We start from the raw sequence: 26944 nt of genomic DNA, 5'->3' as shown, positions 1-26944 counted from the left end.
TTCCTATGAATCACGTGGGTATTACAGTATGAGTGAGGTTTTATGATGAGGTAATTATACAGCTGTATGTTCGACCATTGTAAAAGGCCTTTGCGTCATGTGGAAATGAAATCAAACACAATTCCAAACAACGTATCTTTAAACATTTATTCATAACACCCAAATGAAATGTAATCCAGTGAATGTGTTCTCAATATTCCAGATAACTTCGAGTGTCCTGGCTACTTTCGATGTCCTGGCGCCCATTACTGCCTCCACCCTTCGGTTATATGTAATAAGGAAGTAGATTGTTCTGGGGGAAATGATGAACTGATGTGTAACGTCATATGCCCCAAGAATTGTACGTGCCTTGAACGTGAAGGATACGTAGAGTGTTGGGACGCCCTTCCTCGTCCATATGTCTTGTTTTTTCCTCTTCAAACAAGAAGAATAATTCTTCATTTTGATATAACACATTTTTATCCCTTATTTTTTTTGCTAGACTACCTTGTGGATCTTATACTTTCCGAAACTGATTTGGATTTATTGCAGAAGAATATATTTTGGGGACTGGGTAATTTAAAGAAACTGAATGTAAGCAATAACAACTTGACACATATACCTGATTTCATATTTAGTTCTTTGGGCATGCTCGGTGTATTGGATTTGTCTAATAATTATTTAAAGAATATAACTTCAAACAGTTTTGCTGGACTGCTCAACTTAAAAGAACTGTATATGAAATGTACACATCTCGATACAATTGAAGAGGATCTGTTTTCCCATCTGGGACATTTGCAAAAGTTAGATCTTTCCAACAGTGGGATAACGACTGTGAAAGACGGAGCATTTAATGGTTTACAATATCTCAGGCAATTGTATCTACAGACGAACAGCATTATAACATATGGACAGTACATTGTGAAAGATTTAATTAACCTGGTTGAGTTGCATACTGACACAAATAACCTCTGCTGCCCTCACTATCGCCCCGCACGTCTTGAAAACTGCTTTTCTCCAGAGGCGTCTATATCATCATGCAAAGATTTGATGGCAAATTCATTCTTGCGTGTTGCGATATGGGTTTTATGCATTGCGACACTTACTGGCAACATTCTGTCTATTGGTCTCCGAATATGTTGGGAAAGGCGTTCATTTATGAATGGATATAGTGTGTTTGTTACACATCTTGCCGTGTCTGACTTTATCATGGGATTATACTTACTTATAATAGCCATCGCGGACACAAGGTATCAAGGGATATACGTTTTGAAGGATCAAGAGTGGAGGTCTAGTGTCTTTTGTAAGATAGCTGGATTCTTATCAACTTTGTCTTCAGAAGCATCTGCTCTGTTTATAAGTCTGATTACCGTTGATAGATTTTTGGTTATCAAATACCCATTCCAACAAATCAAGATTACATTCCGATCAGCAATGGCTTGGTCTGTCCTTGTCTGGATTGCTGCAGGGGTTATTGCTGGTATACCTCTCTTACCTCAACTGTCCAACTGGGAATTCTACAATAAAAATGGAGCATGCCTGGCTGTGCCGTTCTTCACAGAGAAGAAGCCCGGATGGATCTATTCTGCATGTGTTTTCATAGGTCTGAACTTTGTTGCCTTCATTTTCATTGCCTTTGGGCAATATAGCATCTACAGGAAAATCAAAGAAGTATCAGTGATGTCAAATCAGGACAGAGGTTCCCAAGATGTGGAGGTTGCCAAGAGGCTTCTACTGATTGTGTCTACCGACTTCTTGTGTTGGTTTCCTGTTGGGATTATGAGTGAGTATGCGTTCTGGGTCTGGGTGGGCCACCCCATGCTCTGCACGCTGCTCCAAACTATTGGAGAAATTGGAATAGGACTAAAATTGACAAAACGTTCTTCTGCAAGTGATCAACACATTTAGTCTGTGAGTCACTCGAAATCATTTTTTGTCTGTAGCTTGCAAAATCTTATGATACCTAATTCATATTTGTTTATGCAATTTCATAATACTAATTCAAAAGGTAAGCACAGAAATTACGATTTTCCACTCCTGATCTAATTGCAGTATGGTCTATCATGTTGACAGGTCTTTTAGCTCTCACGGGAATTAAAATCGGCGTTGAGATGTTCGCTTGGACGGCTGTGTTTATTTTACCTGTCAACTCAGCTCTCAATCCTTTTCTCTATGCAGTACCAGCTGTCAAGCACAAAATGGTGAGCCTGCCTTTTCATATTAGCCATCTCGTTGGATAGTGGCACTATATATATTCTAAATACTCCCATTCGTGTTGCAATATCGACATAATTTGTGATTGTTGGCTAAAAAGGGTAATAAGGCTATATGCATCGTTGCTCACGTTATCAAATACTGGTTTTTGTGGTCCTAATTTATTTTTTTAACGTGGGACGTGGTAAAGCCAATATATTGTTGAAATCGTAATTATGACGTGTCTCACTCTGGTCAATTTCCTTTCCAGAGGATGATGAGGAAGCAGTCACAGAAAAAGGAAACAGAGACAAATATCAGTAAGTTCTTCGTCAACGTTGATGTTACCTTCATGTAATAGTGAGTGTCCGTGGTTGACTTTTTTATCGGCGTTACAACACTACATGCCTTAGTAAGTTTTCGAGGAGGTTTATGGCAAACGCATGGAGGACATTTTCAAATTAGATGCATCGATGACAAAATTGATGCAGTTCCCTATTGTCCCTGATTTGTACCATATGTTCCCGTTTTTTTAAGGCGATCAATTGACTTTCTTTTGCATGTGTTTGTGACGGTAGCCACCGGTGGGGCAGGATACACTTACATTTTCGCGAACACCTGGTATCATCATTTTTTTATAGTGATTCATAAACACAGGCTTATGCTGTAGTCGGAATTGTACAATAGACTATGCTTTTTGAAGAGATTTCTTATGATTATGAAAGGGTTTTGTTGCTTGTATTTCAATAAATTGACCGTATAATATGTTATGTTTTTGTTTACACAGGTTTGGCATCCACATCGAGACGTAAAGATGTGTTCGTGAAAGAAGATGAACTTGACCCTAACTTTCGACTTCTGGAGGACCTGCTGCTTCACCTGAACTCAGTTCGTGATAAAATGAAGCTGATTGAACAGGTCATGGCTTATCTTGCCGATTGCACGGCTGTCCCCGAAACACTGCAGATACACCCTAATGCCATATGTGTTTGGATGCGGCGGAATGTAAGTACGACGGAAAGGTTTTTGAAGACAATGTTAACAAACCTCGGATTAATTGATTGGGTATAGTGGTATCAGAGGACACTGACTCTTCTGGATCTAGGAATGTATGGTCGTAAAGTAAAATATGTAAAACGAAAAACTCACACTAAGATATATAAAACGTGAACAAATCATGTGATTCAAATTTATGCTAACATGTTGTTTTTTAAAGAAACAACATATCCAGTTTTATTCCGCTGATAATGTTTACGTATAACCTTCTTTTGTTGCCTATATTCCAGGTTGTTGTCAGGGTTTGTGTTTCCGCGAAAAGTGATCACCAGTGCAGTGATTGGACCACCGTCATCTTATCTCTGTTAGAAGGGCGTCGTGACTGACGCAGATTTGCAACAATCATGATGGAGTTGTGTGATATTTTACCCTTTTGTCTTGACCATATACCGACAGAAGCACCTTTCCCCACGAAAGCCGACAACTGTAATGGCTAAAACGACGGTTAACGATTTAAAACGTGCTTATGATCTTCAAAAGAAAACATTAGCCGTGTTTTGCGTAAAATGAAATTTGACGAATGTGTTGAGGCTCAATACATTGTTACATTATTTTGACCACTTTACTTTGAGGTCTTTTGTTGACCTTTGTAATATTACTAAATTAGATGTGTGTGTGTTCTTGAAAATTTTGAATTTCGGCCATCATTTGACATTTCTTTAGAAAAGTGCTAGGTTCGGATCATCATGAACTGTTTTGATTCTTCTGCAAAAATAATTTATTTGTTTACATAAAAGGTATCTCATGATTATTCAGATCGTCTCCGCCAAAAGTTAAGTTCGTATGACAACTACATTGAAAAAGCTATATCTACCCCTGGATACTTTGATGGTATTGGCATATGGCTAGTATGCAATGCAATAGGTTTAAACACTAATAGCAGTATGAACTAACAACCAATGACTATATTCTAGCCCCTAATATTGACTTTCGTTTTTTACACGTCATATCCGTGATTTCAATTGTTCCTTACCAATTTTGTAAATAATTAATCAGTTAATTATTTTTCCAAACCAGACAGTTACAATAACATTTGAATCCGTTATCTGAATATGTCCATGCATGTACTTCATATGTATATGCGTGTGTGCGTGCGTGCGTGCGTGCGTGCGTGCGCGTGTATGTGTGTGTGATAGGTTGCATCCTTTCGAATATAAATTTATTGCCTATTTTGTAGTGTAACAAATGTAGCGAACGTGGAGAAAAGAACTGGTAGTAAGTTTGTGTGTATGTAACCTGTGTATGTACACATTTATACATTTTTGTCAATCGCGCTGCGATGCGGTGTGTGGTGTTGTTTGTTTTAGTCAGGAATCGCAGATCATGAGATCGAATCCCAGATTCTCCCATATAATGAATCTTTGGTTTAGCATCACCGGTTTCTTGTTTACAAACGTCTACGACCCGGACCAGTTTGCTCCAGCATCAGGGTGACACGCCGTGATATATATTATCACCATTTACGGCGTATCTGACACGCCGTGATATATATCATCACCATTTACAGCGTAACTGACACGCCGTGAAATATATATATCATCACCATTTACAGCGTATCTGACACGCCGTGATATATATCATCACCATTTACAGCGTATCTGACACGCCGTGATATATATCATCACCATTTACAGCGTATCTGACACGCCGTGATATATATCATCACCATTTACAGCGTATCTGACACGCCGTGATTTATATCATCACCATTTACAGCGTATCTGACACGCCGTGATATATATCATCACCATTTACAGCGTATCTGACACGCCGTGATATATATCATCACCATTTACAGCGTATCTGACACGCCGTGATATATATCATCACCATTTACAGCGTATCTGACACGCCGTGATATATATCATCACCATTTACAGCGTATCTGACACGCCGTGATATATATCATCACCATTTACAGCGTATCTGAAACGCCGTGATATATATCATCACCATTTACAGCGTATCTGACACGCCGTGATATATATCATCACCATTTACAGCGTATCTGAAACGCCGTGATATATATCATCACCATTTACAGCGTATCTGACACGCCGTGATATATATCATCACCATTTACAGCGTATCTGACACGCCGTGATATATATCATCACCATTTACAGCGTATCTGACACGCCGTGATATATATCATCACCATTTACAGCGTATCTGACACGCCGTGATATATATCATCACCATTTACAGCGTATCTGACACGCCGTGATATATATCATCACCATTTACAGCGTATCTGAAACGCCGTGATATATATCATCACCATTTACAGCGTATCTGACACGCCGTGATATATATCATCACCATTTACAGCGTATCTGACACGCCGTGATATATATCATCACCATTTACAGCGTATCTGACACGCCGTGATATATATCATCACCATTTACAGCGTATCTGACACGCCGTGATATATATCATCACCATTTACAGCGTATCTGACACGCCGTGGTATATATATATCATCACCTTTTATGGCGTATCTGACACGCCGTGATATATATATCATCACCATTTACAGCGTATCTGAAACGCCGTGATATATATATCATCACCATTTACAGCGTATCTGAAACGCCGTGATATATATCATCACCATTTACAGCGTATCTGACACTCCGTGATATATATCATCACCATTTACAGCGTATCTGACACGCCGTGATATATATCTCATCACCATTTACGGCGTATCTGACACGCCGTGATATATATCATCACCATTTACAGCGTATCTGACACGCCGTGATATATATCTCATCACCATTTACGGCGTATCTGACACGCCGTGATATATATCATCACCATTTACAGCGTATCTGACACGCCGTGGTATATATATATCATCACCATTTACGGCGTATCTGACACGCCGTGATATATATCATCACCATTTTACGGCGTGTCCGTCTGATGTTGGAGTAAAGTGGTCTGGGTCGTAGACCTTTATAAACACGAAAATGGTGATGCTAAACCAAAACGTTGGCTTAATGCTTTCATATATATATATAGTTCAAAGCAGCATTAAACTAACAACAAAAACATGGAAACCAAAGAACGTTTAGAAATATATTACTGCACTCCCAGAAATATGGGGGTAGAAACCATGTGTTTAACTCTACTTTATCCCATGATCTTTGTAGCTCACCTCCCAGATGTATATATGTGTAATCGGTTTTGTATCATTCCCCATTTTGTCATAATAACAACGTATCGAATTATCTTAAACCGACAAGCAAGCAAAATAGAACAAAGAATAAATGATAATTATGATGTAAAACATTTATAAAATGAACACTCATTTTATGCCACAATCCAGTCTCTGTTTCCAGATGTGTTCACAGATTCGGAACACAAGAGACAAAGCAAAAACTACATTACGATTGTTTATATTGATGTTGCGGGTTAGTGGTCAGGTGAGGGTAAGGTTTCTTTATGCACAAAAGTACTGAAAATAATTACCCTCCCCTAAAGCTTGTCATATCTTTGGATGACCCTCCTCATGCCCGTGTACATTGTTTTCATGACCCTCCCCGAAAAGACAAAATGAAAAATCACTTTATATTTATTATTTACTGTCCATTTTTTCATGACCCTCCCCAAGTATGTGTATTTTCCTTTTATGACCCTCACCTGAGACCTATTATAGATTACCTGTACCTTATAAATTACCTGTACCTTATAAATTACCTGTACCTTATAAAATGTCGCTTATTATGTGATATGATGTGCTTTGATGTTTTGTTTGTGATGTATTTTTTGTGTCATTATGGGTATTTTATTGTTACATTTAGTTATCTTTATGAAATAAATCACCAAGAAATTGTAAATTTGAGTTTCGTGTTCTTTCATTGTTTGATGACTGGTGTCATGTACCCCTTTCATACAGTATATGAATGAATTTGCACTCCTTATTTTCTCAATGTTTTAACTCTACATGAGAAGTGAATTTAAGTATGTATTAGATATTTCACTTCAATGTGATACTCTGTTTTCTATTATCTCGTGTGGGCTTGTCGCAGATTGTGTTCAGGTCTTGCAATATCCTTTTTATTTTGACATTAAAAAGTTAAATATTGTACACGGCAAAGGTTTGAAAAGGTAAGTAAGATGGCCAATTATTTTACAGGCTTCGCTTTACACATTATTGATGCGTCGAATACCAAATATTGTGTTGTATCCACATGTGTCCAGTTACCTTTAGCCTTCACTGCAGCGGTACACAGACATGTACGCATAAGGTTACACGTATATTTAGTTTGGGTCAACCTGTCCTTATGCAAATTATTGCTAGTCAGACCGTGCAGGTTCTACTACACCAAATCAGTACCAGTTTGGAGAGTGCGGTTTTCGTGCGGTTTCGCCTTCAGTGCAGATCGAGAGATATCTGCAGGCTGTGATTGGAGGATATTCTGTAAGATTTTTATGTCTTTCAAATGTACATCCATCCAGTTATTAAAACTGACCATGTTTTTCTATATTTAGTACTGTCTTTTTCAACATGATGACTTATGCTGAATGTGACCACAGCTATTTTCAAGTACGTGACATTTGGTGCGAAACTGGGGGTGGTGTGTTTAGCTTCCGGTACTCGGAAAAGGAGCTGGCTAAGCTAGTCATTTTTATTTTTTTTATTGCTGCTCTAAGGCCAAACTGTGCACACACGTACAGGTAATAGCTGTTGAATGCTTAGTTATTTTAAAAAAAATCATAACGTTACTATAGAAGTCTATGGGAAAACATTTGGTTGTGTGTAACCTGCATGCCCTGTTTATGAGGTCACTGTGTTTACTTCAGTTGCTAATCCGATCTACTGATACAATCCTAATGTGGTATTTTGTTACATATAATGTCGCATTAGCCTTCAGTAGTAAATTTCTATGAAATTATTTTTGTTGTTACTTCTTTCTCTCATGATGAGAAGTGGTATGTATTGACACGTGAAAAAGCATCGTTGTCTTGCCTTTGCCTGTGTTTGTGACGGGTGCCACCGTTGGGGCAGGATACGCTCATCTTTTCGCAAACACTCGGTTGACTAACTCCTGAAATCCCGGAGTGCGGTACATGTTCTGGAAAGCGGCCTCCAAGTCATATTTATAAGACACAGCCCCTCAAACACCCACTCCCTGATGCGAACTCCTAACTTTTGAAAATCACATTTTGACCCCAGTGATATTTACCCAAAAATCAAAAATATTCAAAATGACATACGCGCGCGCGCGCACACACACACACACACACACACACACACACACACACACACACACACACACATTATTTAACATTCTGGTGGCGTGGGCAAAGGGCTGGATTGTTTGTGAAATGATATTCTTTATCCTTGACTACTTCTAAACATGCACGAAATAGTCTGTCAAATGAGCTGAACAATTTAAGTAGTTACACAACACCTTTATTTCGGGAAGCTCAAGAATGGTCCAGCGAATAATTTATTGGGAGGTGGGTGATCAAACTCGAGGACATTAGTGAGACCCATTCCCAGCTGCACACACACACTCACGCACGCACGCACACACAGTCCCCCCCCCCCCCCCCCCCCCCCACACACACACACACACACACAAACACAGCCCAATACCCACAGAGACTGACCCCCCACACACAGACACACACCCCCCCACCCCCCCCCCCCCCCCCACACACACACACACAGACACCCCACACACACACACACCACACGCCCCACACACACACACACACACACACACCCACACCACACGACCCCCCCCCCCCCCCCCCCCCACACACACACACACACCACACACACACACACACAGAGCCCCGCACTCACATACACACACCTCTTAAATATCACTGAAAAGCTACTCACTGTGTTCTAGTTCGCGTTCCAGTATCAAATGACAGAGAGCATGGAAGAATGTTTATAGACCTGACAACATTGAAATATAATCGAGGGTGTGTCCAGTTTCCGTCCTGCCTCGATGTTAGGGTCATTGTTGAAGCGAACAATTACGCGTTACTGCCACGTCCTGCTATCAGGTGTTGTGTTTGGACGGGACGCACATTATTTGATCAGACAATGTATAGCTCTGGCTAACCAAACATTGAGTCCGTTAGAAGACAGTAAAGTTTTAACGTTTCTCAGTTTCATTACAAGAGGGGATGCTAGTTATTAGTTTCGTCTTAGTGAGCGCGACTTTGCGTCTGATTCCAGAGCCGATATGATGAATTGTAAGCACTGATTTCACTGAGCAGGCGAGACGGGTGAGTGACATCGGGGTTTAAAGTATGCATGATGCCGTAATGCATTTATCGTGTCAGTCTCTATTAATTACAGCTCTGTCATATAGCTGATGTGAAGTGTTAACGACCACCCAATACTCTTTATTCCAGTTGAGAATTGCATGGCGACCTGTTCTGACAGAAGCACGTTTAAGTTAATAATTCTGCACCAACGCACGCGCGGATCCAGACTGAAGGTTGCACACATCCACACACGTATTTTCTTTTTTTAGGTTGGCATACGATTCAATTTGACGTGTAAAATGGAAAACGCACAATTTGTCCTCACGATTTAGCCACGGCGTTAAACCCAACTCACTCTCTCAGGATTTACACCAAAATAATCAATTATTCAGTGAACACACAGGTTGTCCCGAATAAATTGTGCTGTAAAATATAAATAGATATTGATCGGCTCCAGTTGTCACAGAAAAATGGAAAGCGTATTTTGACACAGTGACCAAAATAATACCCTGTGTGTCTCTATCACAGAAATCCCAAAAGGTTTAGGAGCATGTTTTCAATAAACATAACAACTGACGAATATTGGGCCAACAAACGCCCATCATTCCAAAGTCGACAATGTTTATATCTTAAAGCCCTTAGTTTGATTCCGTGTGAATAATAATTTGTACTATTCGAATTAACTTCCATTATTACGTACTGTTAATGTACTCCACCGTAGTATCCCGCTGACACATTAATAGACCGAGGTGATACGTATTAAGTTAGCAACCTTCCAATCGAACACACCACCTAGGATACCGTCAACGCTCATTGACGCAAAGCAACATGTGGCTCGCAACCTGTGCTCATCGATCGCAGGCGTCAATGGACGTGGCCACATCACAACTAAGACATACAGAAGACGAGGTGATGTAAGGTTATGGAGGGAAGAAAATCGGGTAGGTAAATAGCCATTAACTGAATGACACGTGTCTGTACCTGTCATATCACATGAACGGGTAGCTTGTGTCATGTTGACCCTTGTGTATGTAAATACTCCGCATCGATTTGTTGTGTTGTGTAAACTGGTTATGGTGTGACAGTGTTTGCTCTACATCATTAATAACTTATTTATGTTTTACTGTCCGCGAGTGAAAACATGTGTTATTATGTATCTGATAGCGTAGTCATGCTTCTGTCCCTGACAGTAATGTACAAACAATTGATCGTGTAACATTGACACGTATGTGCAAATGACAAATGCGTGTCACTCGCATGAGCACACACAGGTATGTACATGTAACTGGTTATATTTAGATATGAAATCAATATTATACCTTGCAAAATACGGAAAGCGTTACATTATTAAGAACTCGCGTGTATAACAACCAGAAATTGCCCTTGTGGAAATGACATTGTGTACCGATTGAACCTGTTTCCTCCCCGCTCAGTGACAATTAAGAACGGTTGAATAAACACAAATGTAGCTTTCTTTTCTCCAGGTGCTGTAGACACCGTGTTTGTATTCGTGTATGTTAAAGCCTGTGTGAATGTCTTGTGATACACACCGGTGGTTACAGTCATATACAGTCTAAATATTTTGCCTAAACTTACTCTGTGTAGCAGGCTTAAGGAGTAACCATTTGCTTTTCAGGGAGGGGGCAGGGATCTTGGTTTGAGATCAACTTCTACTTTTAATGCTTACGAGCTCAGTTCTATTTTCCAACTTAAACAGGTGCTCAGTTATTTTGTAACATAAATAGAAATAACGAACTCTTAATATAGTCTGCAAGCAAAGGGACATGTTATGTTTTTATGCGAAGGCATATGTAAGTTTCTTTCAGTAAAACAGGGGCATGATTATTCCTTTGAAAACTAAATGGGTGCTTCCTCATTTGTCATTTGTCGTAGGCAACACTTTCATTACTTTCGACTTTGGAAAATACCAACGTCAGTGGGTTTTTTTCTCTTTTGACAATCGAGGCCTTCCTTGATAAGTATGTAGAAACAAAACAAGGACAATAATTCCATTTTATTTGCTACCATAATTTTGGCTGTTGTCTCCCGACAAGGACATCTAAACACTGGTTTTACAATTGGAACGTGCATTAAAGTATATGGTAGAACCAGTGTCAGGCTTGGACGAAGTTTGGAAGGTCTACATCCTTTATTGAGAGGTCAATCCTTCTTGTCACAAAGCCACACACCTGTTACACTAAGGGGCCGATCATGTGATATTCTGGGGAGGGGGGCAGGGAATGTGTATTGAGACAGATAGTTTTCAGCTACAGCTGCAAAACTTGATATTTTATTAATTACAGCTATGAGCCAAAATGTATATTCTTCTAAAAACACTTTGCAACAATGTGGGGTTTTTTTGTGGGAGACAATTTATTTTGTTTCCAACAATATGAAGCATTGGGATTTTTTTCAAGAATTTTCGGAGACAGTTGATTTTTTCGATAAAATCCCATTCAAAATGGAACTTGACAAGGATTATCTGCCCTTGAACTACGGAATACCATACTATGCCATTATTTTTCTATTTGAGAGTATTTTCAAATCAAACTTACTAAAGTACTCACAGAAATGAAAAAAACCCTGTTTTTTCGACCTCAGATCTTAAATAAATGCAGTTAATATACAAAATATGTAAATATTCAAACAACTAAATTAGTACTAATTTGGCCGTGGCACAAATACAGCGTATCAAATGTTTTTATGCCTTTTTACACGTAAAAGTGTGTAAAAATGTGAATAAAACAGACTATTGTGAAACAGGGCATAACCAGGTGTAAGTAGATCAAGGTGACCTATGACACCTTAACGACAGGTGAGAACAGGTGCATAATGCCTATAGTCTGTTTCTGCTATGTCAATTTGGACTTAGTTATTTTTGAATGTTGAAAGTGCCGACAAATTACCTCCTGTAAAGTACATTTTGTATTGTTCACTGAGATCAAACTAGCAAATCCAGACTAGTACTTTTCGAGTTGTTTTGTTATTTCGTATTTACAGCTACGTAACACTTTGTGTCGATTTTTAAATTGAGAAAAACATGTTTTTTTCATTTCCGTGAGTACTTTAAATTCTATTGCAGAGTGCCGGGCCACTGCAAATATAATCACAAAGACAAAATGAAGAAAAGTAATATTTTAATTTTGGCGTACTGAGGCAAAGAACACGTCCAGCAGGTCTGGGTCGACACAATATTTGTTGCTTTTCTTGTACTTTTGTATTTCAAAAACATCAAAACAAGGAAGATCTATGTTGATATAGTACAGTTAGTACGTTACAGGCTATTAGAACCATTAAAAAGTTACCAACACTGCGTACTTTGTTGTAGGACCACAATAGTGATATATAGTTACCAGCACAGACATAAACAACGCAGGTCATAAAAACAGTATGAAAATGTCAAATCTAATTACCATGTAAAAATCTTAATAAGGAATTAATTTTTACAGATATAAATACCTATAATAAAACTGATGTGTAAACATAATGTTGACACTAAGTCCATATACACTACATCCATATACAAAGTGCGGGATTTGGACTACTGTAACAGTTGTCGAACTTACATTTTTGTACAAACCTCGGCGGCTGAGTGGGTTTAATCGATGACGATGTGCTGGCGATTATACGTGTCTCACTCTGGCAGTGTAGGTTCGAATCCCGAGTGGAACTCATCACAAAAAAGTACTCCACTGTAACTTACTTGATCACGGAGGTATTGACTGTAAATGCAAGAACACATCTTTCGATTTCATTCAGTAAAAACTTATAGATGTTTCACAACGGATTATCACCAGTGAAGATATTCAGTTCATTAAAGCAGTGATCATGATATGTTCAGGATTATTGTAATAACATTAATAGTGACACAGAAATACATTCAACGTTGATTAAGAAGTGTTGAAAATGATAACACTCAATAATGTTCAATTGATTCTGAATCAAAATCCCCTTTGGGTGAAAGTCCTAAATGAAATAGGTCCCTATTACCCAGTTTTTGTGACTAAACCGACAAATGGAAATGTCGCCATGTGTGACCTGGTTAATTGTGTGTCATCGTACCCCGACTTCGTGGGTTGGTGCTCATGCTATCAACCCCCGTTTTGCCTAGCCCAGTTTATTACTTGAATATTGTCAATTTTGACTTAAAGCAATATTTACTCATTTAACTGTGAAAATAGAATTTAGAGCATATCTCGTCTAGGTTATTCATCTTAAAATCAAATAGCACAATATTTGGTCTAACTTATACCCCTTTTACACTCTTCAATGCTCCTACAAAAATACAAATTCAGTTCAGAAATATAGCCGTGTTTATGTCCAGGTAGGTCACTTTAAAATCACATTGTTTAAAATACCCAAATCGTGATTGTGGCGTCTCTCACATGATAATACTTTGTATCCGGTGGGTGGGTGTCCAATATTTTATCAAAATATGTCACAATTCATAACTGATTAAATAGGAAAATATATGGTACATTTATGCAGCAACACTTTCGATGATAAGCAGAAGGATTGTTTTAGAAATGCCCAGAAAACGACATGATTGTCAACAGCAGAAAATTCACTTTTGCGCCGTTGTGTTTCTTTGGAAGGTCAGGGACATGCATATTTGAATCTATTTTCTGTTGAGCTAAATACATTTTCTGATGCAAGCAGTGACTCTGTCTGTAACAGAATGTGTTGAAATGTCCGAAAACGAATATGTGTGATTTGTCAGCCCCACCATTCACATCCCGTTCCAGAAAACGGCCGTCCCCAGTCCCCGTGAATGTCGTGCCTAACTAACAGTAAGTTTACCTCTATCATGCAAGCATTGATGAAATGGTTGCTTTTCTGGTAAAGCTTTCCTTGGTTTCATGTTCAACGGTTTTAATGGGCGTGTAACTCCGATGGAGTCGCGAATTAATAGAGTTAATGAAATAAATATCAACCATCAGTTAACTGTAGCTTCTTTTCCCATGCTCAATTACGGACATGTCCAAGTAATCATTAAATTCAGAGTGTTGGCTGACATCGAGGTTTATTGCCGCTGGCGGTAGCGATATTATATATTAATCGATGTCATTAAATAGCGCTTGATTATATTAGATTTTAAATAGACTCTGTCTTTATGCAACCATAGGGTTTGCATGAACACATTGTACCTTGAAGTAACGGGAGAAAATCTTTAATCGGATAGATTGTTTGTACAAATAATTCATATCAAAAGCGTTCGCTCGTCACGCTGAAGACCCGGGTTCGGTTCTCAACATGGGTACAACGTGTGAAGCCCATTTCTGGTGTACCCCGCCGTGATGTTGCTGGAATATTGCTAAAACGGCGTAAAACTCATTGATAACAGGTTGTCTTTATTAGTAGTCGTATCATCGCTGACTGATCGAAATATTGCGAAATCCATTAGTGGTAGTATTTAATGCCCTCATAATATATTGTTTTATTTGATGGCATAATGATATTTATGTTAATTGTACCAAAGTCCGTGATATTAATTAAATGTATGTCATCCTTGATCTACATTATATCAACACATGGTTATCTATACATCTTGCGGCCGTGTACGTAGCAATTCAATAAAATTGATTTTATGTCTGTTCAGGATATCAAGTTCCTAGGTAACAACTGTACTATGTAAATACTAGGTTTCTAGTTTCACATTCGCTGTATGTGATAAAAAACAGATATTATAATTTCTTTGATCAACTACAATTAAATTCAAATTGTTAGTCTTACCACTTATTTCTTTGTATTGATAATTCCGTGACAACACTTTAGTTAGGTTTATATATTATTAAGATAGCGACGCGATAAATCGCAAAGAACAATGAAAAACAAAGAACAAATTAAGCGTGGTTTATTTCACGATAAAACATGGTTATATCATCACGTCATATCTGGATATTCGAACATGCGCTCTCAACTTGATGACGCCGTATATTGAGGGAGTCATCATTATTAAAATACGGGTAAATATCTGTATATTAATGCTTGTGACATCATCCTTTAAGAGGCCGTACAGAATGTTGATTCCTCATTAAAGAAATAAAAAACTCCCACTCGTTGTTTATTTCTTAAATACTCTCCAGTATGTGGTATTGAAGAAATAAACGACGATCAGTCCCGTGTGGTTTATTCTCCCTCTAGTTTTTTATTGTAAGAGAAACAATGACAACGAGTTTATCAGCGTTGTCCAGCTTCATTTATGGGGGAATACTCACTGGACACTTCCCTCTAAAAAAATAACATCGTTCAATTTACGACGCCATCACGTTTCGAGCGTGTGTTGAATCTCCAGAAATGACGTCATGATAGAACAATGTTTTATGATGAAATAAACCACGCCTCGTTCTTAACTGTTCTTGCTATTTATCTCGAAGCTATCTTATATATAATCTTTCTTGAGGATGAGCTAAAATGTTACTTGATGAAGGCATTTCTTACCCTTGGGCAAGTCAATCATCCAAAGACTCGACATAAAATTAGAATTCGTCTGCTAACCAACCTTCATGAAACAGGTTCAAAATGTAATTGTAGCATGAACAAAATCTTTAAGTGTCACTTTTGTCTTTTTAATGATTATTATTAGATAGGACAGAGACAAAATACACGCACCAATTTTGTTCGACTAAAAACAAAATATTCACTACTGCAAGCGAGTCCAACAGTTTTGTTTTGTCTGTTAAGGTCACGTTTTGTAAACACGTAATCTGTCACGAAAGGAGACGGTTTGACGAGGAGAATGCAGCCAGTATCATTCCGTTAATACACGCCGTTGGGGACCATTGTAGACGTTCAGTCTATAAAATTAAGACGATGAATGTTTATTGTATCAGAAGTTCATTACCGCAAAAGGCTCTTGAGTATAAAAGTGAACGTTCGCGTAAATTAGCAATATTGACCTATTTGCTGAACGTCAAACGTCAAAATAAATATTATTGTTTCGGAAGCCCATAAACCCATGTTACATCTGTGTAAAATCGTGTTTTGACAAAAACTGTTTGTATCTTCCCAAGATATAGCCCAACAGTGATTTTTCAAGAGTCCATCCATTTGCTTGTTCCTACTGCAGTGTTCTGGGTGGGTAGCATTGAGAGTCACACTGCGTATGTTTTGTGTGTGTGTGTTTGTTGTTTAACGCCGCACTTAACAATATTCATCAACCAAGTCAACGAGCCTGACCACCCAATCACGTTAGTCGCCTCTCACGATAAGCATATTCGCCTTTTACGGCAAGCATAGGTTGCTGAAGACCTGTTCTATCCCGGATCTTCACGGGTATGTGTCATGATGTTCCTTTACCAGACTCTTTGATTTTTTAAATTGGAACCTACAGCATACAATTTTCTTGACATGCACTTTTATTGTAAAACCTTTATTTTCGGGTATTTTCTCGAATACATTATATTTTCTAATGCTGAAAAGCACTGTAAACAACTTTGATCACATTTTTCAGGATCATATTCATAAGTGTCAGAAACTTCAGCAATAACTTGATGTTCTTGTGAAACACGCTTGAACCAGGTCCTTGTTGCCTGATTAAGTACAGCGTTTCTACCTGTAACGGATACTTGGCACTAGATTGTATTATTGTGAAAATACGTAACAATGCAACAAGATTACGCCAAGTGCCTTCCCAGCATGCTTCTTGTACTATTGATCACGTGGTATTCTAGTTAAGTATTGAAGATTCATCAATGAGTGAAAATTTCAAAAACTAAATATGCGGGACAATTAAATATTACCAGTGCCTAACGCCATTCAGCCGAACCCTTTAATAAATGTATAATCTGATTTAGCAATTAAACAGTGTGGTCAGCAAGTCCCTGTAATCATGTTTAAATATTTTATATTATCAGAGCATTGAACCTCACCAAGAGGTAAGTTCGGTAATTTACTAGCTTTACTGTATTAATGCTTTTGACACTCGAGTGGGTTCTCTCGAGGCCTTACCAGCTATACGTAGGTAGACTCCTTCTAATTTAGTTGGTGTAAACAATGTAGATCAAAAGCTGACATTTACTAAGTAATTATGTAGTATTAAAAAAGGTAGGGCAGTGGAATGATAAAGGAAAGTCAACGAAACACATCCGGTCGGTTATGTCAACAGATATCAATGGAGGAGACATGATTAACCTTTAAGTTTCAATATCTGGTATGGAACACTTCGGCACAGACAGCAGTTACCTTATCAATTATGTGAAAATGCACGAATCATGCTGAAGCTTCTAAATGCCACTTAAAGATATTGAGATATTCTGAAATCAGTGCCCATGCAGTGATTATATGCGCAAATTGGGTAAAATGCAATGAAACCTCGTAACAATTGACAATTTATCAAGTTATCCGTGATTCGAGCCATGCTGTGAAAACCCAAATAGACTGGATTGACAATAAGGATTCTATCTTCTCAGGTATGGGACTGCTCTCCATATGGCACTGTCTGGAGAATTCCTTCAAACATTCAAGCCGTGATAAGAATGTTCAAATGCAAGAAGAATATGATTAAGGAGAATCCATTATCGCCTCATCAATGTTATAATTTATCTGAGTGTTTTCATTTTCTTTAACACTGTTGTCAACTGTCAAAAAGCTAACATAACAGTTAACAGTTATCATATACTTGGACGGTTTACCCTCGAAGTTCCATTTCAGATTTTGGTTGGTTGGTTTGTTTTTTAACGCCGCACTCAGCAATATTCCACCTATTTGACGGCGGTCTGTAAATAAACGAGTCTGGACCAGACAATCCAGTGACTGATATCATGAGCATCGAACCACGCAATTGGGATCGATGACATGCTTCAACCAAGTCAGCGAGCCTGACCACCCGATCCCATTTGTCGCCTCTTACCACAAGCATCATCGCCTTTTACCGCAATCATGGGTTGCTGAAGACCTATTCTACCCCGGATCTTCACTTCCATTTTAAGAATCAGCTTCGATGCCCCAGAGAACTTAACGATATTACTCTAATCTATTTTTCGTTTTGAGAGAAATCATCTCATACGATGTACTGATAATATGTGCAGAAAAAGAATTCCATTTTGACAAATTTAGGCCACGAGTTACTTTACTTTACTTTACTTTTATGATATAACTAGATGCCCATCTTTTACTAACATCGTTCTCCAGTGTGTGGAGAAGACACCATGCCTTCTAACATTATTTCGTCTAACTCTACTTTGTGTTCGTATTGCCACATGTCTATTATTTGTCACTTTGACCTTCCCCACTGAAACAACATAGAGATACATGCACGAAACAATGTTAATAACTCCAAGATCATTTAAAATGATTCAGCTGTCCATCATATTAAGGCGTCAATGAGGTGAGGTTATCATTTCAATATATAAGTCGGTGTAGCGTGTGTATGTACGTGTATATTCTGTTATTTGTTATACATTAAATATAAAACGTCAACACCAGAGAATAACCAGATAATCTGCCGAAACAGATTCTGTTGGACAAAATAGTTGTGAAAATGATATGAATGGATCACTGGAAATCGGTGATGAGACCAGGTGTTCGGGATGAGGGTAAGCATGTTCTGCTCCTCCAGAAGCATCCGCCACTCACACACAATTTGCTTAAAGTGTTTGTTGCCCAACGCTGCACATCAGCCCTCCTGCCATACGACGGCGACCCGCAAACCACCGAATCCTGACCAGACAATCCACCGATAGTGACCAGACAATCCACCGATAGTGACCAGACAATCCACCGATAGTGCAGACAATCCACCGATAGTGACCAGACAATCCACCTATAGTGATCAGACAATCCACCGATAGTGCAGACAATCCACCGATAGTGACCAGACAATCCACCGATAGTGCAGACAATCCACCGATAGTGACCAGACAATCCACCGATAGTGCAGACAATCCACCGATAGTGACCAGACAATCCACCTATAGTGATCAGACAATCCACCGATAGTGCAGACAATCCACCGATTGTGCAGACAATTCACCGATAGTGACCAGACAATCCACCGAGAGTGCAGACAATCCACCGATAGTGACCAGACAATCCACCGATAGTGCAGACAATCCACCGATAGTGACCAGACAATCCACCGATAGTGCAGACAATCCACCGATAGTGCAGACAATCCACCTATAGTGACCAGACAATCCAGCGATAGTGACCAGACAATCCAGCAATAGTGACCAGACAATCCACCGATAGTGACCAGACAATCCACCGATAGTGCAGACAATCCACCGATTGTGCAGACAATTCACCGATAGTGCAGACAATTCACCGATAGTGACCAGACAATCCACCGATAGTGCAGACAATCCACCGATAGTGACCAGACAATCCACCGATAGTGACCAGACAATCCACCGATAGTGACCAGACAATCCACCGATAGTGACTAGACAATCCACCGATAGTGCAAACAATTCAGCGCCAGGACAGCGCGTTCCCCGATTCTACCGCCGCCCACACAAGAAACCTCAAGTCAGTACTTAGAAATGTTTCCCGGACGATTAGTTTTCGAGACAGATTTAATACTAAATTAAACATATTTGAGCATATATGCGAGAATACTTCTCGACCGCAAGTAGCAGCTGGGTTGATTTCAGATAAATAGTCGATGAAGCTCACTATTTGTAGTGTTTGTTCAAAACAGTTAAATTACAGTATCTACCCTACATGTGTCCACATCTGTCATTTAACTGAACATTCGGAGCATAACATCGCATGCAGGTATGATTTTGCAACGCAATTACAACACAAGGCAGTACTGTGCTCGCAAAGACTTATTTTTGCTGCGAGGACATTAAATGGGGCGCATAGTGAGTTGAATGTGTTTTGATATTGCAAAGACACTGGCGGACCTAGAAGAGTAAACTCTACAATTTCACCCTGTTCCTGGAACCCCCAAATTCCGTCCATCCCCAAATGACATGCCGTGTGTTCATGTATACTCACACGCAAAAGAAACGCAAGTCGAGTATGCAGTATAAATGTTATTTATTTTCAACAGTAAAGACAAGAAATACTAATAGAGCAAGATTGACAAAATTTTGACTGAAGACAGTTTAATGGATTAAAAGGCAGATGACATAATCGATTTTTTTCAAATGTTAAGGGCTTACACAGTTTCGGGTCAATACCCAAAATGTTAGTCAATACCTGGTGTGACCACCATTAGCATTGATCACTGCCACACATCGCCTGTACATTGAGTGGATCAGACGATTTGTGAAGGCCCTAGGGATCCTAGCCTCCTGCACACATCCAGAGCAGCTGTGCGTAGTTCATCGGCAGTTGCAGGGCTGTGGGCTGGCCACGGTAGAACACGGATGTTGTGTTGTTGCAGAAAGGTCATGGTAGCTCTGGCAACATGTGGAAGAGTGTTGTCCTGCTGGAAAATGGGTTGTTGATGTTGTGCAAAAAATGGAACAACGTGGGGTTTGATCACTTGGTCGATATACCGCTGAGCAGTGACGCCGTGTCCCCGACCTTGACCAACATTCAGAAAGCACATGGGTCCAAGTCTCGCATTAAGTCCAATCCCTGCCCATATCATGACGCTAGGTCCACCCCATGGATCCCTTTCCACAACGTTTCTGTCAGCGAAACGATCACCTCGACGCCGCCAAATTCTGACTCTTCCGTCTTCATGGGAGACACAAAAGCGACTTTCATCAGAGAAGATGACACGCCTCCACTCACGATGACGCCAATTGCGATGACCCTGTGCCCACTGAAGTCGTGCTTGTCGATGCTGTGGTTGGAGAACAGGACGACGTGCTGGTCGGCGACATCTGAGGTTGTTGGAACGGAGACGTCGGATCACAGTGTCCCGGCTAAAGTGTCGATTGTGTGTTCCTATGATCTGTCGAGCACTTTCACTTGCAGTTAGGAACGGATGTCGCTGGTGTTGACGGGTAATCTGCCGATCTTGTCGAGGTGTGGTGACCCTAGGACGACCGCTCCGAGGAAGGTCATCTGTGATCTGTGTAGCATTTTATCGATGCAGGAGACGGTAAATTGTGGTTATGTTAACGTTGAAATGACGGGCAACATCTTGGACAGACTCTCCAGCTTCCAAACGCCCGATAGCCTGGTTTCTCTGAATTTGAGTTAGGCGTGGCATTGTTGACCAAGGAGTTGTAGGTCCAAGTATCGGCCACAGTTTTATACCAACTACAGTTCGTGACAGTTCGTGCGTTTTCGATTTCGCGAGAAATGGGTGCATGATACCCACATATTCATTGAAATGATGTGTTTTGGCGATTCGTTTTTTATGCTGCGTTTTTACTCGGGGCTTCCAAAATGCAACAAAAAATATTGATAACACCATCAGGCTTCACTACATGCTAAAACTCGTATCAATGTTTGTTACCTATTTGCTTAAAACCACTTGCGTTTCTTTTACGTGTGAGTATATATAGTTAGACGTGGCATATCATCAGATCGGCAACAAAGTTGGATGGTATCTAGCCAGATTCAGTATAACAGTACTATGATACTTGTATGATTACATGCCTTGGCATGCATTCAGATCATGGTGTTGTGGAGGGATATGTAAATCATTATGTACGTCATCATCCAATATACATGTTCGTTTTACCATTCATCAGTTTGATTCCGTTTCATCTTTCAGCGCCCAATACTGCTCAGATGATCAGGAAGGTCATATTGGCGATGGCTGAACTGTAAGTGTGTGTTACTGTGTTGACTTGTGTGACATGTTCTTTCCTGTACATGTATCTATTGCTTGCTTTAACATACTGAAAGATTAGCCTTTATAAGTGTTATTACAAGTCACTATTCATCAGCAGCTTGTGATTGTCGTCGCCAACTCCCGAGAAAGCAGTTTGCCATAGAGGTGTAGAAAGATTAACAAACAGTAAAATATCAAACGTATTTATGTTTTGTTAAGATGGATCCCACGAGAGGAAATTTCTATTATTCTTAAAACACTGTTGTTGAAATAATTATCTCAATGACACATACATATCATTATGATGAAGTAATATTCTAGGGAAATATTTGGATCTATTTCTGGAGTTAATTGTTGATATCTGCAATAAAATGTAAGATATCACGAAATGAATTAAGGATTTGGTGAAGCGTATTACTGATATCTTGAAAAGAATTGCTGATATCTTAAATTCGATTATTGATGTCAAAATATGATTTAAAGACATCATAATGTCATGTTTTGTTATGTCAGTAATTCAATTCCTGACATCTTGAAACTAAATACAGATATCAATAATTGATTATTGATATCTTCAATTGTTGCCATTATTAAAGACGTTACTTTAATAATGTTACTTAAATTAGATAACTGATATCAAAAATTGACATAAGTATATCATCAAAATTATTAATGATATCTTTAATTGGATTTTTAATATCAGTAACGGTCAGAATTAATGATATCTTGAATTGGATTAAAAATATCTCTAATTGAATTAAAGATATCTAAAACGAATTAATGATATCTGCAATGCATTTGTAGATATGTATAACTTATTTCAAGATATCTTGAATTGAATTTAGCATATCTTGAATTTATTTCTAATATATTTATGTACAGTAGGATGGTAATTGTTTAATGATATCTTAAATACATTTAGAGATATCACAAACTAATTTGTTGATATCACCGTAACATTTTAAGATATCAGTAATTGTAGTATGGATATCAGAAATGAATTTAAGATATCTTTAATTATTTTTTGATATCCTAAAGCATAATTGATATCTTTAAATAAAATACAGATATCTTTAAAACGATTGAAGATAATTCTGTAATTCCGTAATAAATGTGAAAACGGCTTGCCATAATGCCGCCTGAGAAGGCGTGGGTCGTTAATCATGTCTTCAGTCGCTGAACTTCATTGTCCAGACACGATTACTTTCAGGCTGCAGTGGTATATGTGGTACGATTCTGACTACAACATTCACTCATCCAAAAACCCACTTCACTCACTTACTTGACGTTGACACTCAGTGATATTTAAGCATGGGGCGTTAACACAAAACTCACTTCTTTTCAATTTCAGCGATCAGAGTAAACGACCATGGGCCGCCATGATGATCATCGCCTCCTGGTTCGTCCTCTCCTTTGTCCAAGACGCATGCTTATACTATTTGATGCAAACATCGGGACATCTGGCTGGATCAAACAATCACCTGTATCTACCCGTTGTCCTCTCGCTTGTAGAGATAGTTCTGTGTGTTGCTTCACTAAAACTGGAATACCAACAAAAGGAGAATTCTTACTTAGAAACAATATGTGTTATCGTTTTGACTCATCTCTCGGGCGTATTTCTTGCAAATATTTGGTTTCAAGTTCCTGATCTTCAATTGGGCATCGCGGGCGGACTGATTGAACCGATAACAGCTCTGGTACTAATCTATATATGCACCGGGCACTCTGGAAACTCTGTGAGGGCCGTAAGCTTGTGTATCATTTCTTTTGGGATGATCACTTTCACAATGAGTACATCCACTTTGATCAAAACGGACAGAACAGTCCTCATCAAAATTCTCTTTGGGGTGTTTGTCATACTAAGAAATATAAGTGTCAACTATTTGCACGAAGAAAAAGTCCACATTGTGCCAAGAACAAACACAACATTATCAGGTATCGTTGGAGGGATGTCTGTTGTTGTTGTTGGACTTTCATTGTACCTGGATTACGTTTGGCTACTTCCTCTTGCGTTAGCAACTATTACGTGTGTCCTACACGCATGCGTAACCTATATGACATGCGCACTCCTTCTTGAGAAGTACAGCATTACAACAGTGTGTGTCCTTAGCGCAGTACTGCAGTTCACAGAGGCACAGGTCCCATTGACGTCAACGCGGCCGCCATTTGTCATAGCGATTCTGGCGCTTGTGCTGTTGTGTGGTGGAGTTTATGCCTACACACAGGAAACGGTTGGCACTGGACACACCTTTCAGAGTCGTATGAGTGGTAAGTAAAAAGTGGTCATGGCAATTCCATAGTAAACCCTCTTTTGTTGACGCATGCCACATTATTTTGTGTATACACAGAATTTCATTTTCGTTTTCCTCCTCATAGTAAGTGTTTTGTTTTGAAATTTGTTTTCCTGTCCAAAAAAACTCTCTAAAGAACACAACCTCAGAAATCTGGTCCTGCAATTTTGATATGTTTTATCATGATAAATAAACATATTGTCATATTCCCACTATCAAAAATGTAACTTTACTTTGGTAAGTTTATGATAAATAAAAAAATACCGCTTTGAAGCATATGATCTAATTAAGCATTAATTTACCTCATTGACCTTTATAGAACATATAATATGTTTGAAACCCAGCCTTGGTGTCCCCTTCCATGATGCGTCTGAAATGTTGCTGAATCGCCGTAAAGTTCCGCACTGTCATATATACTATTGATTTGCACCACAGATCTTCTTAACATTAACATTAATTTCCTGAAGATATTGTTTTCGATTTAACAGTGTCTACGAATGAGATGTTCACTCGGATACAGTTCCTCCTCTTCTCTGCAAGTATAATCGGGGTTGTGTTCTACGGTCTTCAGCCGCGCGTGAGTCAGCGAGATCTCCAAACCCTAAGCAGTGTCGGCTTGGACAAGTTGATCCGTCGGCTACTCAGCATTGACATGCCAGAGGAACATGAACACTGATTGCATCACTGAACAAACTCTGGGTGGTCATACAAACTGGAGTGGTCGCTTTAGGGGCTTTTTGTATATACGGCACTACAACGCATATCATTGATGCAGGTGCTATTTGTTACTTTATCTGGTTCACCACATGGTTTATAGAGGGAGATGCTTAACAGGCTGGTGCCTATTTCCAGTTTAGGTCTATACTTTTAATCCTCCCATGTTTGAAACTGAGACAACATCTCTGTGTGATTTGGGCCTTTATTAATTCCAGGTTTGATAAAAAAAAAGCAATCTGATTAAGTACCAAAACAAGGATACATTGATGATAAAAGTTACAATGCCTAGAATGACTGTTACGCACCTGGGGCCGACTGGTAGAATTTGAAAGCGGAAACGATTTCCAACTGGTAGTGATATAACATAAATATGATGCACTATGGGAATATTGTATGGGAAATGTTGTATATGTTGATCAACGTCAAATCTGTTCAGAATGTGGAATATTATTAACAAACGTGTCCTACTTTAAAAAACAAAGCAAACAAGTTATCCACAATGACTCCCGTGAGTGAGTCGTGTAAAGTTCCTTTATTTCAGACAACCCACTGCAAAGCGCTATATTTCGGGCGCCAGTAATTCTGGCACAGTTTGGGGTTTCATAAGAGACATTGCCGAAACCAGCTCTATATTTGTCATCCGGCAGTTGAAGAGCTTTCGTGTTACATTAATATACAAAGAACAGTTCTCCATCTTGAATTCTCTAACTTCATTGAGTACACTGATACCACAACAGATGGCTCTATGTACAACGTATATGCCTGCATATTTTGTTTTGACGTCGCATAGGTTTATCCTTGGTTACCAACCAGACCAGACACCACAAGAGTTTTGACACAGTGATTTATTTCAGTTTGGTTTAGAACATTGTTGCTTTTTGGATGTTTTGTATCCTTACACAACAGTTTTCTTAATATTTCTTCATCCTGTGTTGCCTTCCTGCTACATAATCCTATTTTTATTACCCAAGCCGACTCAGTATTTTGCAGGGCTAACTTCCGAGTGAGTGAGTGTTCGCAAGATGTGTGTGGCATACAACTCAAGCAGGAACGTCTAGGTATTACATGCTAGAGGGAAACTATGACCAAGGTGTGAACGGATTTACCAATTCCAAAGTTTTACCAGAGAATTGTGTCCTGTTTTCTACGGGTTTTTTAGGCTAATCTTGCATGGGGGAAAGGTGGGGAAAGTTTGGCCAGCTACACTGGAATCCCTACAGAGAACGTTTTTTACAGGAAGTCGCTTATCACACGTGTATCAACTAAAACAAATTACACATTAAAAAGGGATTATTGACTTAGTCTGGAAAATAAGCTTAGAGGTATGGAGTGTGTTCAAAGATCGAAGTTGAGTGGACGTGGAGGGTTATACCCAAATTTGCAAAAATCGACTTATGTGGACCTAACTATTCGTTTGCTTTTTTTCAATATTAGGTTGAACTGGTGCATTTTGTGTATAGCTGCATCGAGCCATGCCGTGGAATCAGTAATATTGTTGGGTTGCCTTGTACGTCTGGTTAATATTCTTATTTTGGGATATAAATATATATGTACACTATCTTCTTTATGGTGTCCTTTTCTTTTATATTATGACCAACCGTTACTTAAATCATCATTATGAATAAAACTCCTACGCATTCTGATGGACATATGGCGGCACATGCATACCACGATCCGCTGGTCCGAATGCCAGATTGGCCTCGATTCTGAACCTTGGTTGCTAGCACCAAAGAGGTAAACGTGCCCATGTGTGAGTATCTCGTCATCGACAGGATTT

General features: G+C 39.1%; 2 protein-coding genes across 3 annotated transcripts; both read left to right on the top strand.

Annotated features, from left to right (window-relative positions):
- The first annotated feature begins 680 nt into the window (after positions 1-680).
- LOC124132201 (G-protein coupled receptor GRL101-like) lies at positions 681-3720 on the top strand. Its single transcript, XM_046495984.2, has 5 exons — positions 681-1762; positions 2053-2180; positions 2444-2492; positions 2960-3177; positions 3459-3720. The coding sequence occupies exons 1-5, from the start codon at positions 718-720 to the stop codon at positions 3552-3554; spliced, it is 1536 nt and encodes a 511-aa protein (XP_046351940.2). The 5' UTR covers positions 681-717; the 3' UTR covers positions 3555-3720.
- Positions 3721-10072: 6352 nt separating this feature from the next.
- Positions 10073-26725, top strand: LOC124132137. 2 transcript variants are annotated; one of them, XM_046495833.2, is made up of 4 exons: positions 10073-10415; positions 22100-22151; positions 23511-24427; positions 24939-26725. In XM_046495833.2, the coding sequence occupies exons 1-4, from the start codon at positions 10397-10399 to the stop codon at positions 25124-25126; spliced, it is 1176 nt and encodes a 391-aa protein (XP_046351789.1). In that variant the 5' UTR covers positions 10073-10396; the 3' UTR covers positions 25127-26725. The 2 variants fall into 2 exon arrangements, with proteins under 2 accessions (XP_046351789.1, XP_046351790.1); XM_046495834.2 differs by lacking the exon at positions 10073-10415 and adding an exon at positions 14176-14264.
- Positions 26726-26944: the final 219 nt, after the last annotated feature.

The sequence above is a fragment of the Haliotis rufescens genome, unplaced genomic scaffold (genome assembly GCF_023055435.1).
Source record: "Haliotis rufescens isolate VD_foot unplaced genomic scaffold, xgHalRufe1.0.p SCAF_4, whole genome shotgun sequence".
NCBI classification, from domain to species: Eukaryota; Metazoa; Mollusca; class Gastropoda; order Lepetellida; family Haliotidae; genus Haliotis; species Haliotis rufescens.
Note: the sequence above shows the minus strand (reverse complement) of the source record. Positions and strands in the feature narration are given on the sequence as shown.

Excerpts from the sequence above, each read along its gene's own strand:
- LOC124132201 (XM_046495984.2), top strand. The coding sequence starts at position 718 with ATGAAATGTACACATCTCGATACAATTGAAGAGGATCTGTTTTCCCAT. Across the intron at positions 2,181-2,443 it reads CAGCTGTCAAGCACAAAATG|AGGATGATGAGGAAGCAGTC; the intron begins GTGAGCCTGCCT and ends TTTCCTTTCCAG. Across the intron at positions 3,178-3,458 it reads GTGTTTGGATGCGGCGGAAT|GTTGTTGTCAGGGTTTGTGT; the intron begins GTAAGTACGACG and ends CCTATATTCCAG.
- LOC124132137 (XM_046495833.2), top strand. Across the intron at positions 22,152-23,510 it reads ATATTGGCGATGGCTGAACT|CGATCAGAGTAAACGACCAT; the intron begins GTAAGTGTGTGT and ends TTTCAATTTCAG. Across the intron at positions 24,428-24,938 it reads CTTTCAGAGTCGTATGAGTG|TGTCTACGAATGAGATGTTC; the intron begins GTAAGTAAAAAG and ends TCGATTTAACAG.